Raw genomic sequence first — 17158 nt, 5'->3', positions numbered from 1 at the left:
CATAAATAAATAAAAATTAAAAAATTAAAAATTAAAAAAAATAAAAAAAAAGAAAACAGACTACAATTAACATTATTGGCTAATTCTATCAATTTTTTTTTTAATTTTTATTTATTTATGATAGTCACAGAGAGAGAGAGAGGCAGACACAGGCAGAGGGAGAAGCAGGCTCCATGCACCGGGAGCCCGACGTGGGATTCGATCCCGGGTCTCCAGGATCGCGCCCTGGGCCAAAGGCAGGCGCCAAACCGCTGCGCCACCCAGGGATCCCTCTATCAATTTTTTTTAATTCTCTTTGATTTTTTCTCCTGGTCTTCTGTTATCCTTTCTGCAGGTCGCTTCTTCAACCCCTTCATTTTCCTGGTTTGTAGTTTGCTTAGGTCTTGCTTCTGCATATGAATCCTTCCATAAGTTGTACCAAAAGTATCATGGGAGACATTTTTCTTCTTCTTTGGCTGTGAAATAAGAATATATAGATGTATATAAATATATATAATAGTATCTACTATCATAGCCTTGTAAAAATCTAGTGTACAACTATGTTACTAGCAATTCCCACTAGTGAGCACCTATTCAAGAATATAGTCTATTCTAGAGACCTTTCTTCTCAAATACATACAGATGACTTGAGGATCTTGTTAAAATGCATGTTATAATTCAACAAGTCTAGAGTAGGACCTGAGATTCAGCATTTCTAAGAATTCTCAGGTAAACTGTCAGACCACACTTCGGACAACAACACTATAGACTATGTTAACCATTGTCATGCACTGAGAGAATTTCCTGTGTTTAGCTTAAGGAATTGTGACTATCATTTCGATCTTTATGGGCATTCCAGAGATGCCATTTCTACTTGTTTTTAAGAACCATTCAGAAGTCAAAATACATTTTATCCCAGTATGGTTTACACAGCCTGTGCTCTAAATTCCCAATCTCCACAATGCCTCAAACAATTCTCTTTCTTGCTGAAAACTGACAGTCTTGCTACCAGAAAGCTCTCAACCACAGCTAACGCGTGGTTTCTACAACTCTCTTATTATCCTTTATGGTTGGCTTACTTGCTGCTTCCTCCTTTTCTTTGCTCTGAGAGTCTAATTTTATCTCCATTATTGATCTCTTTCTGTCTGTCCTTTACTGTACTATGCTACAAACCCTTTTTGGAAAGAAGAGTGGAATTTACAAATAAATATGGCAACAATATGCAAGTTATAAACCTTGAGGGCTTTTGGCATTTTCATAGATAATTTATAAAGATCATCTGAAGCCAGACGTGTCCTCCTCAGAACCAGATCCAACGAGGGCCCCATCTCTTCCAATTCAATCCTTGGTGTTCTACAACCGGATTTCTTCAGCAGCAACCTGTATGAAGTACAAAAAAAAGGTCAAAATATATATATATTGTTGAGAAACAGAAAGTGAGATGAGCATGATAGGGGGTGAGGAAGAAGCAGGCTCCCTGCTCAGCAGGGAGCCCAAAGATGAGGACACAAGGCTTGATTCCAGGACCTGGATGTAGATCATGACCTGAGCCAAAGGCAGATGCTTAATCAACTGAGCCAACCAGGCACCCCAGAAATGGAATCCTTTGATTTGATTTCTTCATCTTATTTATAGATTTACATAATTATAAAAACAATTTCAAACCGGGCCTTTGAAATATTACATTTACATAATTAACAAATTCTCATTTCTCTAAGACTCCCATTCAGAATCTACTTTTGTCCATAGTACAGACACCTACTGATCTCTATAGATTGGAATGAACTTTAAAATCTTAATATAACAAAACCACAACTTTCTAGATTCCATACGTCCAAATAGCTCTGAATGTGGAAATAGATGAGGGACACAGTCAGGAGGAGGGGAAACTAACAAATTCTTTTTGTGAGTGATACCACAAGAACAGCTCAAAGACCTGAAGATTTGAGCTGACTCAATTTGTTATAGTGGCCAGATCTCAAGATGGAAAAAAAAGAATTTAATGAATAACAATGCTTATAAAAGATCAAACTTTTCACACTAAAGGTGGAATGTGAGAGAGGCAACAAATGACATGAGAGAGAGTAAAAGCACAGTAAGAAATACCAAGGAACAACAAACTCCAGGAAGCAGAAGTGAGTGTTCAGATGCTCATTAACAGCCCTTTGGGCCCCAAAGCATGACATGCAGACAGTCCACCCATTGGGAGGTGCACCTACTCGCTTTAAGAAGTCTTAATGATAAATATGCCGTATCAGACAGTTAGTTATACCAAACCGAACAAGGCAAAAACAAAACAAATATCAACCTAGGATATATAAAAAGCAGAAGTGTTAACAACAACAAACAGTAAAAGATAACATGAATATTCATATGGGACTTGAGGGGAAAAGGCCAAAACAAGAGCCCTTAGGCCACTCTGCATAATGGGGGAATTTGCCTATCTCAGGGCCACTGTGGGGGAAAATATTTTTAGAAGCTCAAGTTGGTGATATCAGGGCATCTTTCCTAAAAGCTGATTCAAAGCATATGGTGGCAGTAACCCTTTGACTCTGTTGTAATTCATGTACTTCTGCATCCACATTTTCAATACCTCCAAATAAATGGTATTTATAAAACTGAACTCCTAACAAGATTAGTATCTTGATTAGTATCTTGATTAGCATCTTGTGTTCAGTAGACTTAAGAAATCAGGGAAACTGTATATATAAAAATGGCAAACTAAAAATGTTTCTACCACTTAAGATGCTAATTTTCAGCTAAACGGAAAAGTTGTAGATCTAGAACAACCCATGGCATGCATGTCTGATGGATTCACATTACCCAGGCACCTTTTATCCATACAAGTATCCTCCTACCAATAATTTCTTCGATGGGCACGTTTACAAGAAAACTTTCTTCAGTTTTTAGTTTTCTATGTAAGGTTTCTGGTAATAGACCTATAATTTTTAATTTTTCTTCTTTATTAAACTTTTAACAGTGAAATCTAGAATCTAAAATTATTATTTTAGAATCCAAAATTATTATTAGTCTTTTAAGAGAACAATCTGTTTACTCCTTCTCAGAGGGAATGTATTTTTTAGAGTTTTTATTTAGGGGCAGCCCTGCTGGCTCAGCGGTTTAGTGCCACCTTCAGCCCGGGGCCTGATCCTGGAGTCCAGGGATCAAGTCCCACGTCGGGCTCCCTGCATGGAGCCTGCTTCTCCCTCTGCCTGTGTCTCTGCCTCTTTCTCTGTGTGTCTCTCATGAATAAATAAATAAAATATTTTTTAAAAGTTTTTATTTATTTGACAGAAAGAGCAAACAAAGCAGGAGGAGCAGCAGAGGGAGAGGGAGAAGCAGACTCCCCACCAAGCAGGGAGCCCAACATGGGGCTCGATCCCAGGACTGTGGGATCATGACCTGAGCAGAAGGCAGACACTTAACCGACTGAGCCACCCAGGAGCCCCAGAGCAAATGTATTAATAGAGACTTACAAATGATTTTTGTGATCCCTCTAAGCAAAAAGAAGAGACTGACACTGACTCATTAAAAAACTAAATTAAAACCCTTTCTTTCACTTCCATCCCATCATACACACTGCACTTTATTTTTAAAGATAGACATTTCATTTCCAGGCCATCATGTCTCTAGCCAAATACCTACACCCAAAACTGTTACATCAAATGCCTATTACTCTCCATCTCAGATCCTAACCTTAAGCTTCATTTCCTTTGGTCTCCCTATAAGCTCTAAATCAAAACTGACATTCAATTCTGCAAGACTGTATGGTACAAGACGCAGGGACACAAAGACAACCCAACTCCTTCCTTCTCACATGGGCTCAGGCTATTAGAGATGTTGATGGGTAATTTCTGTATCTTTTAAAACATTATCTGCCTATTTCTTGAGAAAGACTGCCAGTACCAATCTTGTTCAAGTTGTAATTTCCCTATTTTTCTCCCTTCCATAACTCTCTCTTCTGCTGATGTTTTCATTACTTAAACTCCTTGCCTATGATGCTATTTGCTTTTTAAGGTATGCTAATACTTCCTTGTTTTGCATGTTTCTCCCCACAGAACCTAATGAATGCCATGGTAAAGGCAAATGTGTCAGTTACTAAAAATTTCCTGTATTATATTCATGGCTTTGACTTTACAGTGAATAAAATTCTCCAAGGAATATAAATGGTCACTTGCAAATGAAGAATTAATTAGCATATGATAGATACATGGGAAGAGGTCAGTACAATGATTCATTCCCTCCCAAAAGGTCAGATCAAAGGTTATACAAACATAATTTCATGTTTATACTTTTTCATCCAAAAAATTCAAAGCCATTTTCTAAGATTAAGCGTATTAATCTTCATAATGTGTATCAATGTTAACTGTTACCTTTTACTAATTACTTAAGGGCTGATTCCAAGTAAAAGAAAGAGGGCAGGACACCAAAGAAAGCATACCCTGCAAGAGTGCTTAAGGAGCCACACTAGGTCACACCACTTCTCTGGCATACTCCCACCTCTATCCGCAACCCTCTCCCTTTTATAAAGGAATTACTATTGATCTTAGAGGGACTGCAGAATTACCTAAATGGTATCACCACCTTTTGCAAAAGAAAAATGGAGGCCTAGGTTATGAAGTGACCTGCTTAGATAATGTGGCTAAGCCTGGCCCAGAGCCAGCTCACTGCTCAGAGGTGATGCTCATTCCTCAGACCACTGCTTCCTTCCTCTCCCAAGGGTGGCACAGCCTCTGCAGACTAACCTAATCTGCATCGAATGATTTTTCCCCCCTTACTAACAGCTTGCTCTCAATCACACAGTCCATTTTCTATTATAAATCAATAGCTAGTAGGTTTACAGGGCCTACATAAAACACCTGGGATTAAATTTACAGTAGGGTCTCTCATCTTGAAAGTTCAAACTTATTTTTTTCACTATGGGGCATGCTATGCTAACCTAATGGCAATTCCAACAATACTTCTTAAAGTAAGTGGATGGGTGGATATATGGAATTACACTGCTAATTTATCCATGTTCTGAAGTCTGATTTGCTAATTTTCTGTCCATTTTGTTTTATTTTCTCTGCATTTCTTTCTTCACAAATTAATATTTCTCACTAAATAGAAGTTTTGATACAAGTGAATACTCTTCTTTGAAACTGTTTACAATGAAAGAGTTTTAGATTACTGATGAATAATAATTCATCTCTCATTCTCAAAGATTTTGATTTTTATATTTTTATGCTCTTTTGTAGCCCCAAGGTCTGCTGACACTTTTTTTTTTTTAAGATTTTATTTATTTATTCATGAGAGACACAGAGAGAGAGGCAGAGACACAGGCAGAGGGAGAAGCAGGTTCCATGCAGGGAGCCTGACATGGGACTCGATCCCAGGATCCCACCCTGGGCCAAAGGCAGGCGCTAAACCGTTGAGCCAGGAATCCCCCTGACACAAGTTTTCAAAAAAAATTTTATGTTATTGATTTTTCATCTTTCTTAATCTATAAATTGGAGTCATCTAACTTTATTATTTTTTTTAAAGATTTTATCTATTTATTCATGAGAGACACAGAAAGAGAGGCAGAGACATAGGCAGAGGGAGGAGATGCAGGCTCCATGTGGGGAGCCTGACGTGAGACTCAATCCTGGGAATCTGGGATCATGCTCTGAGCCAAAGCCAGACACCCAACCACTGAGCCACCCAGGTGTCCCATCCTCTAACTTTATAACATAATATATTCTTCATAGCACCAAAGCTAACTTTGGAAACTTAAACAGACTTAAGGCTTTCAATCTCAACAAGCTCAAAAGATTACAAAATCTATCTTGCTTTAAAAAAATAAAAATTATTATAAAATCTCTAATTACATATGGCAATCATGTAGATATTTTATTGCATTTTGCCTACTATTATTATTTATCTAAACAAAAGCAAAATAGAAAAAAAAGAAATGATACTAATCTAATCATGGTGAAAAGAGTATCTCTGACTCAATACAGTTAAGACAAAAATGGGAATTATTGATAAGCAGTGAATATTTAAAAATAATTTATTTTAAATTAAAAATACACACACACACACACACACACACACACACACCATGCTTACCTCAAAAGGCACAATTGTAGCATGTCATTAAGCTTTTCAATGAAAATAAAATCAGTGTTAGGATTTATATTTATATTGTGGTAGAGGCAGGGCTAGGTCTAGGCTGGAGAAAGAGGGTAAAATGAATCTAGCCACTGAATCTTCTCATTCCTTTCAGATTCCAGTTTTTAGGTTCAGAGTTTTGAGATTCGCTTTGGCTAGCCTAAGACTTGTGGCTAGGTGCTCTAAATTCAGTCAGGTAAAGGAGGGGCATCTGGGTGGCTCAATTGGTTAAGTATCCGACTCCTGGTTTCAGCTCAGGTCATGATCTCATGGGTCATGGGATCGAGCCTTGTGTTGGGCTCCATGGGGTGTGTGCTTGGGACTTTCTCTCCTCCTCCCTCTGCCCTTCCCCCTCAGCCCCCCCTCAAATAAATAAAAGATTGAAAGAAAGAAAAGAAAAGGAGATATTGCATGAAGTAGGGTCAAAGAAAATCAGGTTCTAAGATCAGAGGAGTGTAGCATCAGATGCTCTGGGGTCCTGGAAAAGCAGGGTTTCAGAGGCAGAAGTGGGCAGGGGAATGACAGATTTGAGGATCAGCATAGATCTGCTGTGCCACTGCTAGTTTGCAAGCTCTCCAAACAAACTTTTGACCCAACACCAATTTTAAGTTTAAGCTCTATAAAAGTCACACTAAAGTACTAACCCTGTATTCAAAAATATGCTAAGAAATGACTTACTTATAGCTTCGGAAGTAAATTTTCCCATTCAGTGCAGTGAAGTGCAGAACATACTCTAAACCAGCCAGACGGATATTTGATACTGTGGGGCCTCTGAAGAAATCTGAAAACAAATTTAAGAGTGTTAAAACAACAACAACAACAAAACTGACATGGGACTGTCATGCTTGTAAATCCAGTTACAGAAAGCCACACTGTAAAATGCTCCACATTGTATCAATATTCACCTAAGAAGATAAAAAGGTGGCATAAAAACTGATCCCTGAAGAATATCAGTCCCATCCCTCTACCATTTAAGCTCATGACTTTACTGGTTAGTTCGTTGAACCATGGAATTTTTGACTTCTGAAGTTCTCACCCTAAGCCAATGCTTAGCATAGGAGTACACTGTATTTATATTAACTTTTTAAAAAATATAAGTCAAAGCATAAAATTTTTATCTATGAGTCAGGTAGGTTAAGATGGCAAATTAAAAAAAAAAAGATTTTATTTATTTATTCATGAGACACACACAGAGAGAGGCAGAGACACACAGGCAGAGGGAGAAGAACCAGGCTCCACATGCAGGGAGCCTGATGTGGGGCTCGATCCGGGGTCTCCAGGATCACACCTTTGAGCCAAAGGCAGATGCTCAACCACTGGGCCACCCAGGCGTCCCAAGATGGCAAATTTCTATGAGGCACCTGGGTGGCTTAGTCAGTTAAGCATCTGACTCCTGATTTTAGCTCAGGTCATGATCTCAGGGTTATAAGATCCACCCAGGCCTCCATTGCTTAAGATTAAGATTCTCTCTCTTCCTTTCCCTCTGCCTCTTGCCCCCCCCCCACCTCTATATTCTCTCTCTCTCTCTCATAAAAAAAAAAAAAAAAAAAAAAAAAAGATGGCAAGTTTCTATTTTTTTTTTTTTTTTGCAAGTTTCTATTAAAACAGCTGTTCAGGGGCATCTGGGTGGCTTAGTTACTTAAGCATCTGACCCTTGGGTTTCAGCTCAGGTCATGATCTCAGGATTGTGAGAGTGAGCCCCAAGTAGGTCTCCACACTCAACAGAGTCTGCTTGTCTCTCTCTCCCTTTGCTCTTCCTCCTGCATGTGTAATCTCTCTCAAATAAATAAAATCTTAAAACACACACACACAAAACCCAGCTATTCAAACTTTGACTATTAAATCAAATTTGCCTTTGTTTTCTAGTAGAGGCCAGCATGGGAGAAAATTCTAACAAGAAATCTCAATTATATGATCAAAGATAATAAACTAAATTGTTAAAACCAGAAAAGAACCACAGAGATCCATGAGTAGGCTGTATTCCCACAGTGTGGTGGTCATCCTACCACTGATAGCACATGAGATGATCTTAAGTGATACACAAACAGATATAATTTACTATGTATTAATCATTTTATCAGATACCATTTTCCATTCATGGTAGAGACATAAAGTTTCCCTGTAAAAAAAGGAGTCAGGGTAAAGAAACCTCTCCAGTGAACAACACTATGAACACTACATGGGCTTGGCTAGTGTTATGAAGGTAGCATAGGAATGAAAGAAGTCTGAAAAACAGCAATCAAGTTTGGTCCTCTCAGTATACAGCTATGTAGACTGAACCCCAAGGAGGCTAAATGGAAGTACACAAATAACATTTAGCTAAGAAACAGTTACACATAAAAATTTACTCAACTTGGGGATCCCTGGGTGGCTCAGCGGTTTGGCGCCTGCCTTCGGCCCAGGGCGTGATCCTGGAGACCCAGGATCAAGTCCCACATCAGGATCCTTGCATGGAGTCTGCTTCTCCCTCTGCCTGTGTCTCTGCCTCTCTCTGTCTCTCATGAATGAATAAATTAAAAAAAAAATCTTAAAAAAAAAAAAAAAGATTGTATGTAAAAAAAAAAATATTTACTCAACTTAATTACTTAGGAAGAATTACAAGGCAAGTGATGTGGTAAAGAGATTGTCCCAATTTGTAGCCACCCAACCATTTTTTGTCTCTCTTCTGATTAGCTCAGAAGGGAATCATCTTGTGCATGGACATGCACATCCTTTGTTGTTTGCATTTTCTTTTTTGTGGTTAATTGAAAGAAAATCACTAACGTGCATAAAATAGACACAAGTGTATATATGCACATATATACACCACCCTTCCCTACTCTCCCAAACAAAAATCTCAGGGAAATTTTTATAAACAAAGTATGTACTTTTTCAAGGTATTCTCTCTCTCTCTCTCTATTTTAAAGATTTTCTTTATTTGACAGAGAGAGAGAGAGAGAGAGAGAGAGAGAGAACACGCACAAGAGTACAAGCAGGAGGAGTGGCAGGCAGAGGGAGGAGAAGCAGATTCTCTGTCCAGCAGGGAGCCCAAGGTGGGACTCAATCCCAGGACCCTGGGATCATACCCTGAGCTGAAGGCAGTTACTTAACACTGAACCCACTGAGCCTCACAGGCGCCCCTCAAGGTATTTTGACCTAAATTTGCAACATAATTAATGAACAAGTTTCCAATGATTTTGTCAAAATCTGACTCTCCTTCATGGGCCAAGTTAATAAAGCCTGCTCACTGTGTTGGTAGCACTAATAAAGTCAGTCTTTCTGGGGAACAAGATATGTACATTTCCGTTTACCTTGAAACAGCTTTTGTAATGCAAATGCTACAGGCATATGTGTTTTTTTCCATAAGCGTTTAAAAATGCAAAGGAAGGGGTGCCTGGGTGCCATAGTTGGTTGAATGTCAAACTCTTGGTATCAGCTCTGTGCAGTCTGATTAAGACACTCTCCTTCTTTCCCTGCACCCCACCTCTGAAAGAAGTAAACAAACAAATGAAAAGAACACAAAGGGAAAAAAAGAATGAAAAGAAGGCAAAAAGGTTTAAGAACATCGACTCTTCTTTCACACCATACACAAAAACTAACTCAAAATGGGTCATAATTAAATGTAAAATCTAAAACTCTTAAGACTTCAAGAAGAAAATCTTGGAAAAAAAATCTTTGTGATCTTGGGATAAGCAATGGATTCTTAAACGTAATATAGGAAGAACATACCATTACAGAAAAAAAATAGAAAAAAGACTTCACAAAAATTAAAAACATCTGCTCTTTGAAGACATCATTAAAAGAAAAAGGCAAGCCACAGACTGGGCGGAAACATTCAAAAATTACATGTCAAAGAGACAAAGGATCTCTCTCTCACACACTCATATCCCTACTTTATTACACACACACCCCTCTTAGTGCCCAAGAAGATAAGTAACCTCCAAAAATAAATAAATAAGGCAAAGATTTGAATAGACACTTCACCAAAGATATACGAATGGCCAATAGGCACATGAAAAGATATTTAACATAATTAGTCATCAGAAAATTCAAATTACAACTTCAATAATAGCACTACTTTACTTTGTAGATTTGACTCTAGAAACACACTACTATCAGCATAATGTAGTACTGGCAAGCACATGGAACAGCTGGAGCTCTCATATACTATTCCTGAGAATGTAAAATGGTACAACCATATTAGAGAATAGTTTCTTTAACTGTTAAACAAACACTATTCAAATGACCCAAGTATTCCATTCCTAGCTAGGGATTTACCCAAAAGAAATCAAAGCATTATGCCCTCACAAAAGTTTGTACACAAATGGTCACAGCAGCTCAACTGATTAAAAAAAAATTTAAGATTTAATTTATTTATTCATGAGAGACACATAAAGAGAGAGGCAGAGACACAGGCGGAGGGAGAAGCAGGCTCTGTGTGGGAGCCTGATGTGAGACTTGATCCTAAGACCCCGGGACCATGACCTGAGCAGAACAGAAGGCAGATGCTCAAGCACTGAGCCACCCAGGTGTTTCCTGACTAAAATTTTAATCTAATCAAAAGCTGCAATCAATCTAAATGTCCACTGACAGATGAAGAAATAAACAAATTGAGGAACAGCTCTAAGTAGAATACTGCTCAGCAATAAAAAGAAATGAACTAATGATACAGCAAATCTCAAAACTGAGTGAAAGAAACCAGACCAAAACAACTACATACTGTATGATCCTATTTACCTAAAGCTCTACAAAATGCAAATAATCCATAATGACAGAAAGCAGATTAATGTTTGCTTAGAATACAGAAACAGGATAGATTGCAAAAGGCACAGGCTAATTTTTGGGTGTAATTGGTTCTGTATCTTGACTTCCATGGTGTTTTCACAGGTGTATACATGTCAAAATCCATCAAATTTTAAAACTTCAAATACGCAGACTTCCTTGTATGTAAATTATGCCTCAAAAGTTGTTTATAATTTAAAATGAAAAAATGTAAAGTAATCCTTAAAAATAAACAATGAACCTGTGTACTGATCATGATTATACAGAAAAGAACTATTTCAAGTGACTTCAAAACACAGTGATTTTGGGACACCTACGTGGCTCAGTCGGTTTAGCGTCCGACTCTTGATTTCTACTCAAGTCATGGTCTCAGGGTCCTGGGACTGGAACTCCTCGTAGAGATGCACCCTCAGCGTGGAGTCAGCTTGAGATTCTCCCCCTCCCTCTTCCCATCCTTATGCTTTCTAAATAAATAAATAAATCTACCTTTAAAAAAACAAAAACCACAGTGATTTGACCATATATTCCTTTTTCTTCTTTTTTTTTTTAAGGGAGAGAGAGCAAGAGCAGAGCAGGGGGAGGGACACAGAGAAAATCCAAAGCATGCTCCACACTCAGTATAGAGCCTGACACAGAGCAGCCCTGGTGGCGCAGCGGTTTGGTGCCACCTGTAGCCTGGGGTGTGATCCTGGAGACCCGGGATCGAGTCCTGCATCAGGCTCCCTGCATGGAGCCTGCTTCTCCCTCTCCCTCTGCCTGTGTCTCTGCCCCTCTCTCTCTGAGTCTATGAATAAATAAATTAAAAAAAAAAAAAAAAAAAAAGGAACCTGACACAGGGCTCAATCTCATGACCCCAAGACCATGACCTAAGCAGATACTGAAATCAAGAGTTGAGTGTTTAACTGAGTGAGCCATCCAAGTATCTCTGACCATATATTCTTAACAGGATATATTTTCTGGGGACACCTGGGTGGTTCAGTGGTTGAGTGTTTGCCTTCCACTCAGGTTGTGACCCTGGGGTCCTGGATGGAGTCCCTCATCGGGCTCCCCACAGGGAGCCTGCTTCTCCCTCTGCCTACCTCTCTGTGTCTTTCATGAATGAATGAATGAATGAATGAATGAATGAATAAATAAATAAATCTTTAAAAATGAATAAAATCCTTAAAAAAGAATATATTTTCTACAAAAAATCCAAAAACAAAACCACAAAACTTTCAACTGCACTCAATATTCATATTATTCTTAATAATATGAATTTTATTGAGACTATGTATGGTTAGTACAATATAAAATAAATACATTACTACATTGGATCACTGAGAACCTGGATTTTTGTCATGGATGAAAGAAGGTACATACGTGAAGTCAATGAAGTTAAGATCTTATTGTCCTAAATTTGAGTTAGAAATTTCAATATGAACTGAGGAATATGTTTTATCTTAACAAACAAAACAGATTTGATAGTTCTGTTCATTAAAAAAGTGTACAAACAAGACCAGTCATGAAACAATCCCTAGCACACAGACTGTGATTTCTAAAATAATTTCTCAATTTAAAAAAGTTCAGGGCTCCTTGGAGAAACAGGTGATTCCAGAAATGGAGCAATGAAAGTATAGGAGGAATCTGAAAAAATCAAAGGGACAATGAATTAAAAGGTATCGAAACTCAGAATATTGCTGAAAAGACTGATCCTAAAATGGGCAGGAATGACGGTTGAGATTAAAAAAAGAGATATTAATAAGTACAGATAAAGATAACCTGGTTAAATAGAAGATAAATTGGTAATGGTTGGAAGGAAAGCCCCAGCTTGGACCTTTTCTCAATGGATCAATTGCAAGTAAAAATAAGATCTCAGGTGTGGCTGTGTGTCCATGAGTAAATAAACTGAGAAAGGGCACAGAAGTTTCATTAGGACATTGATAGGAAAGACCAAGAGATCTGAAGTTAGAGAATAAATACATCAGATCCTGATTCTCTACTTTAGACAAATAAGTTAACTGATCCCAATTTCTTCATCTACAAGGGAATATTACCATAATAAACTGATTTTTGCTCCCTCTACCCTCCAATCCCTGCCAAATTCATAGCTAAAGTCCTAACTCCTAATGAAACTGCCTCTAAGGAAGAAAGTAAGGTTAAATGAGGCATGTCAGAAGGTTGGGTTCTGGTCCCATTGGATAGTGTCCTAAGAAGAGAACCTATAAAGCTGACACTCTCCCTCCTTTCTCTCCCTTCCGTCCTCCCACGTAGACATGAAGGAAAAGCCAGGCGAGTACACAGCAAGAAGCCAGTAAGAGTCCTCATCAGAAATTCTGATCTTGGACTTCTGCCACCAGAACTCTGAGAAAAAAAAAGCCATCCAGTATATGGTATTTTTTATAGCAGCCCAAGTAGACTAATATGATTACCTTTGTAAAGTCGCAGATTACCTGACCTAATCTATGGCAGTCATTTTCATCAATATATTTTTTTCGAGTAAGAATTAGGAAATGAGAAAGGTTAAAAAAATTAATATCACCACTGATATAGAGAAAGGCAATTAGAAAAAAACAACCCAGTTAGGTAGTTAAATTTTAAGGTAGACTTTAAAGGAACATTTAATAAAACTAACCTATTACTTGATATACTGTCATCTTTGTATATAAGAAATAGTATTATCAAAAAGTAACCAGGGACGCCTGGGTGGCTCAGTGGTTGAACATCTGCCTTTGGCTCAGGTCGTGATCCTGGAGTCCTGGGATCAAGTCGCTCATCAGGCTCCTTGCAGGGAGCCTGCTTCTCCCTCTGCCTATGTCTCTGCCTCTCTCTTTCTTTGACTCTCATGAATAAATAAATAAAATCTTAAAAAAAAAAGTAACCATAAAAATTAGGACGCAATCTAAAAAAAGATATTTTACTGATTTCCTATAAAGAAAAGCAAGACCACTAAGATTCACTACAAATCTATAGAGTATATTTAAGAAAGCATAACAAAAACAAAATTCAGAATGAACATGGGTACCAGGCATAAAAACACTGAAGTTATTAATAAGTTAACTTTTCTTTCTGACCAATTGCAAAAAAAAAAAAAAACAAAAACAAAAAAACCCCAAAACTTCCTCAAAGGAAGCCCTTGATAATAAAATTCTCTTTACCTACTGTTCTACTTTATTTCATATGAATACAAAACATACACCAAGGACTCTGCAGCTGGTCTTACTTCCTATTTATGTTAAAAACTAACTTCCCTTGGGACTTGACAATCTCACTTCATTCCTCTACCTTTCTTCTTTCCCCAGATTCCTTTTCAGTTTTCACTCCCTTCCCTTCACCATTGCATTATATGAGTTATTCCTGCCATCTAGTGGAAACACGAAATAAGTTTTTATAAAAACCACTTAAAAGCAAATGAAAGCCTTCTCTCTCTTAATAAGTATGTATTGACAGTTAACAATTCTACAGAAGAAGTAGGGGGAAGAAAGGCAGAAAATCTGCACCAATGGAGTACAAGAAAAAGGAAATCTTGACTAAAAATCACCCTTGATATTTTGGGATGTGTAATATTCAAAGAAGGAAATATTGGTCACTGCCTTTCATGCATTTTTTTTAATTCATGAAAAATTCAAGTAAATCTATAGCAAAGGCTGCAATGAGTCAATTGTTCAGCATAGGCAAGACAGTGGAGGCAGAGAAGCTCACTCAGGCTTCGGTTTTCATTTTGGCTCACCTACTTAACAGCTCTTAACCTCTCTAAGCTTCCAATTTCCCACCTGTAAAATGGAGTATCACTAAACTCAAGAGCTTTAGTAAGGTTTTAACAGGTTACAACACTACTCAGGGTTTTTTTTTCTTCTTAAAAAATAATTTTTTAATTACTTTTTAAAGTAATCTGTACACCCAATGCAGGGCTTGAACTCATGACCCCAAGATCAAGAGTCTGATACTCTACCAACTGAGCCAGCCAAGTGCCCCCCAAATAGCCATTATTAACGAGAGAAATCAGAAGTTTTGAAAATTGCAATCCCAACAATAAGACCATAAATAATCACAAGGAAAATGAAAGCAATGTGTCTGCCCACAAATGTTTTTCAGTTGGCTCAGGTTTTTTTTTTTTTTTCTTTTTAAGATTTATTTATTTTAGAGAGAAAGAGAATGTAAGTGGGGGAAAAGGGCAGAGGGAGAGAGAGAATCCTCAAGCTGACTCCCCACTGAGCACAGAGCCCAACACAGGACTCTGGGATCACAACCGGAGATCACCACCTCAATCAGCTGCTTAACTGCCTGAGACACCCAAGGACCCCAGTTGGCTTAGATTCATAAAGAGCATGTCTCTAATTTAATTTATTTATAATAGGTAGTTTTTCCTGCCCATAGGTCCTGTTCCTGTTCTTTAATAAAAACAATGTGCACCAAAAAATAATAATTTATTTGTAACATATACTCCATCAACTTTCCAAAAGTAGTCTAGGGCAAAGTATATATAAAAAGCCAAAAGAAGGGATCCCTGGGTGGCGCAGTGGTTTGGTGACTGTCTTTGGCCCAGGGCGCGATCCTGGAGACCTGGGATCGAATCCCATGTCAGGCTCCCTACATGGAGCCTGCTTCTCCCTCTGCCTGTGTCTCTGCCTCTCTCTCTCTCTCTCTCTCTCTCTCTCTGTGACTATCATGAATAAATAAATAAAATCTTTAAAAAAAAAAATGCCTATAAAAAAAAAAGCCAAAAGAAGTGCAACTAAAACACTGCAGCAAAGCTTGTAAGAATGGTGTAAGAAAAACTCAAATGGAATAAATTATTTAAACCTGAAAAAAATGTTAGCATATCAGAAGAGTTTATATCCCTAGGGACAAACTAAATTACCCTCCAGAGTTAGAAAAGAGCTGGCAAATGTGATCACAAAATTTTAAGTAGGATTAATATTAGCAACCTTTAAGAAATTAGAGAACAATAATGGCAGCTTTTCAATAAAGGGGAGAAAAAGTGATCTAAAATAGATAAACTTGGGGATCCCTGGGTGGCGCAGCGGTTTGGCGCCTGCCTTTGGCCCAGGGCGCGATCCTGGAGACCCGGGATCGGATCCCACGTCGGGCTCCCGGTGCATGGAGCCTGCTTCTCCCTCGGCCTATGTCTCCGCCTCTCTCTCTCTCTCACTGTGTGACTATCATAAATAAATAAAATTAAAAAAAAAAAAAAAAAAAAAAGATAAACTTGGGATCCCTGGGTGGCGCAGCGGTTTGGCACCTGCTTTTGGCCCGGGGCGCGATCCTGGAGACCCGGGATCGACTCCCACGTCAGGCTCCCTATATGGAGCCTGCTTCTCCCTCTGCCTATGTCTCTGCCTCTCTCTCTCTCTCTCTCTCTCTGTGTGACTATCATGAATAAATAAATAAAATTAAAAAAAAAAAGATAAACTTAATGTCAATCCCAGACAATGACAATAACTATATGCTGGATTTTAAGGTGACTTCTGAACACTTAGGAAAAGATACAGTCAATACATAAATCATTAGGAACAACGGTAACTAAGTAACCTGTAAGACAACCTTACAAGATTATGAGAATAAAGCTTATGAAAATCAAGCTACATATAAAGTACCTAGTACACGCCTAGCACTTAGGGATGACAATAATAATGAGATAAAAGAAGCTGGGAAGTCAGGACTTTTGGGTGACTCAGTGGTTGAGCATCTGTCTTCGGCTCGGGGCGAAATCCTGGGGTCCTGGGATTGAGTCCCACCTCGAGCTCCTTGCAGGGAGCTTACTTCTCCCTCTCCCTACGTCTCTGCTTCTCCCTTTGTTCCTCTCATAATAAATAAAAAATAAAATCTTAAAAAAAAAGAAAAAGAGCTGGGAAGTCACTGAAGGTTTCCAGGGAAGAAACTTGATCTGAAACTTGCAAGAATCAAAGAAATTAGGTAAATAAGAATGAAATCAGAAAAAAAAAAAAAATAGGAATGTACCTAATATATTTTGAATAAGCCACTTTTTTTTTTTAATAAGCCACTTTTTAAATGGAAAAAGGAGGGAGGAAATTAGGAGAGATTAGAAAAGGCAAAACAAAACTAAGTTATAAAGAGTTATAGTGTAAAAAGCCCAGACTAAGAAAAATAAGACTAAGAAAAATTAAAAAATTAATAGAGGCTTTTGAGTTCAAAGCAGATGATATATAATTATCTTAAAATTTAACTTTTCAATTTTCTAAATTTACTTTAATGATGAATAATGATGGGAAATGGGTATAAGCATTTCATAAAGCATAAAACACTTTATAAATAGGTTGATACTGAAGTTACTATAACATCAAAAAAT

At 37.9% G+C, this 17158-nt stretch overlaps 1 protein-coding gene across 3 annotated transcripts in view; it reads right to left on the bottom strand.

Moving 5' to 3' along the window:
• Nucleotides 1-271: 271 nt before the first annotated feature.
• The window catches only part of RPF2 (ribosome production factor 2 homolog), a 40494-nt gene continuing 23607 nt past the window's right edge, over nucleotides 272-17158 (bottom strand). For 2 of the 3 annotated variants that reach the window (XM_038554955.1, XM_038554956.1), the window contains exons 8-10: nucleotides 6790-6892; nucleotides 1215-1359; nucleotides 272-455 (exon numbers count right to left, since the gene is read on the bottom strand). In XM_038554955.1, coding sequence (XP_038410883.1) covers nucleotides 276-455; nucleotides 1215-1359; nucleotides 6790-6892 — 428 coding nt within the window. In that variant the 3' untranslated portion in view covers nucleotides 272-275. The remainder of the gene's footprint in view (nucleotides 456-1214; nucleotides 1360-6789; nucleotides 6893-17158) is intronic. The other variant, XM_038554957.1, reaches the window with a different exon arrangement.

Source organism: Canis lupus, chromosome 12 (assembly GCF_011100685.1).
Source record: "Canis lupus familiaris isolate Mischka breed German Shepherd chromosome 12, alternate assembly UU_Cfam_GSD_1.0, whole genome shotgun sequence".
Lineage (NCBI taxonomy): Eukaryota > Metazoa > Chordata > Mammalia > Carnivora > Canidae > Canis > Canis lupus.
The sequence above is the reverse complement of the archived record's forward strand: the minus strand, read 5'-3'. Positions and strand labels throughout refer to the sequence as shown.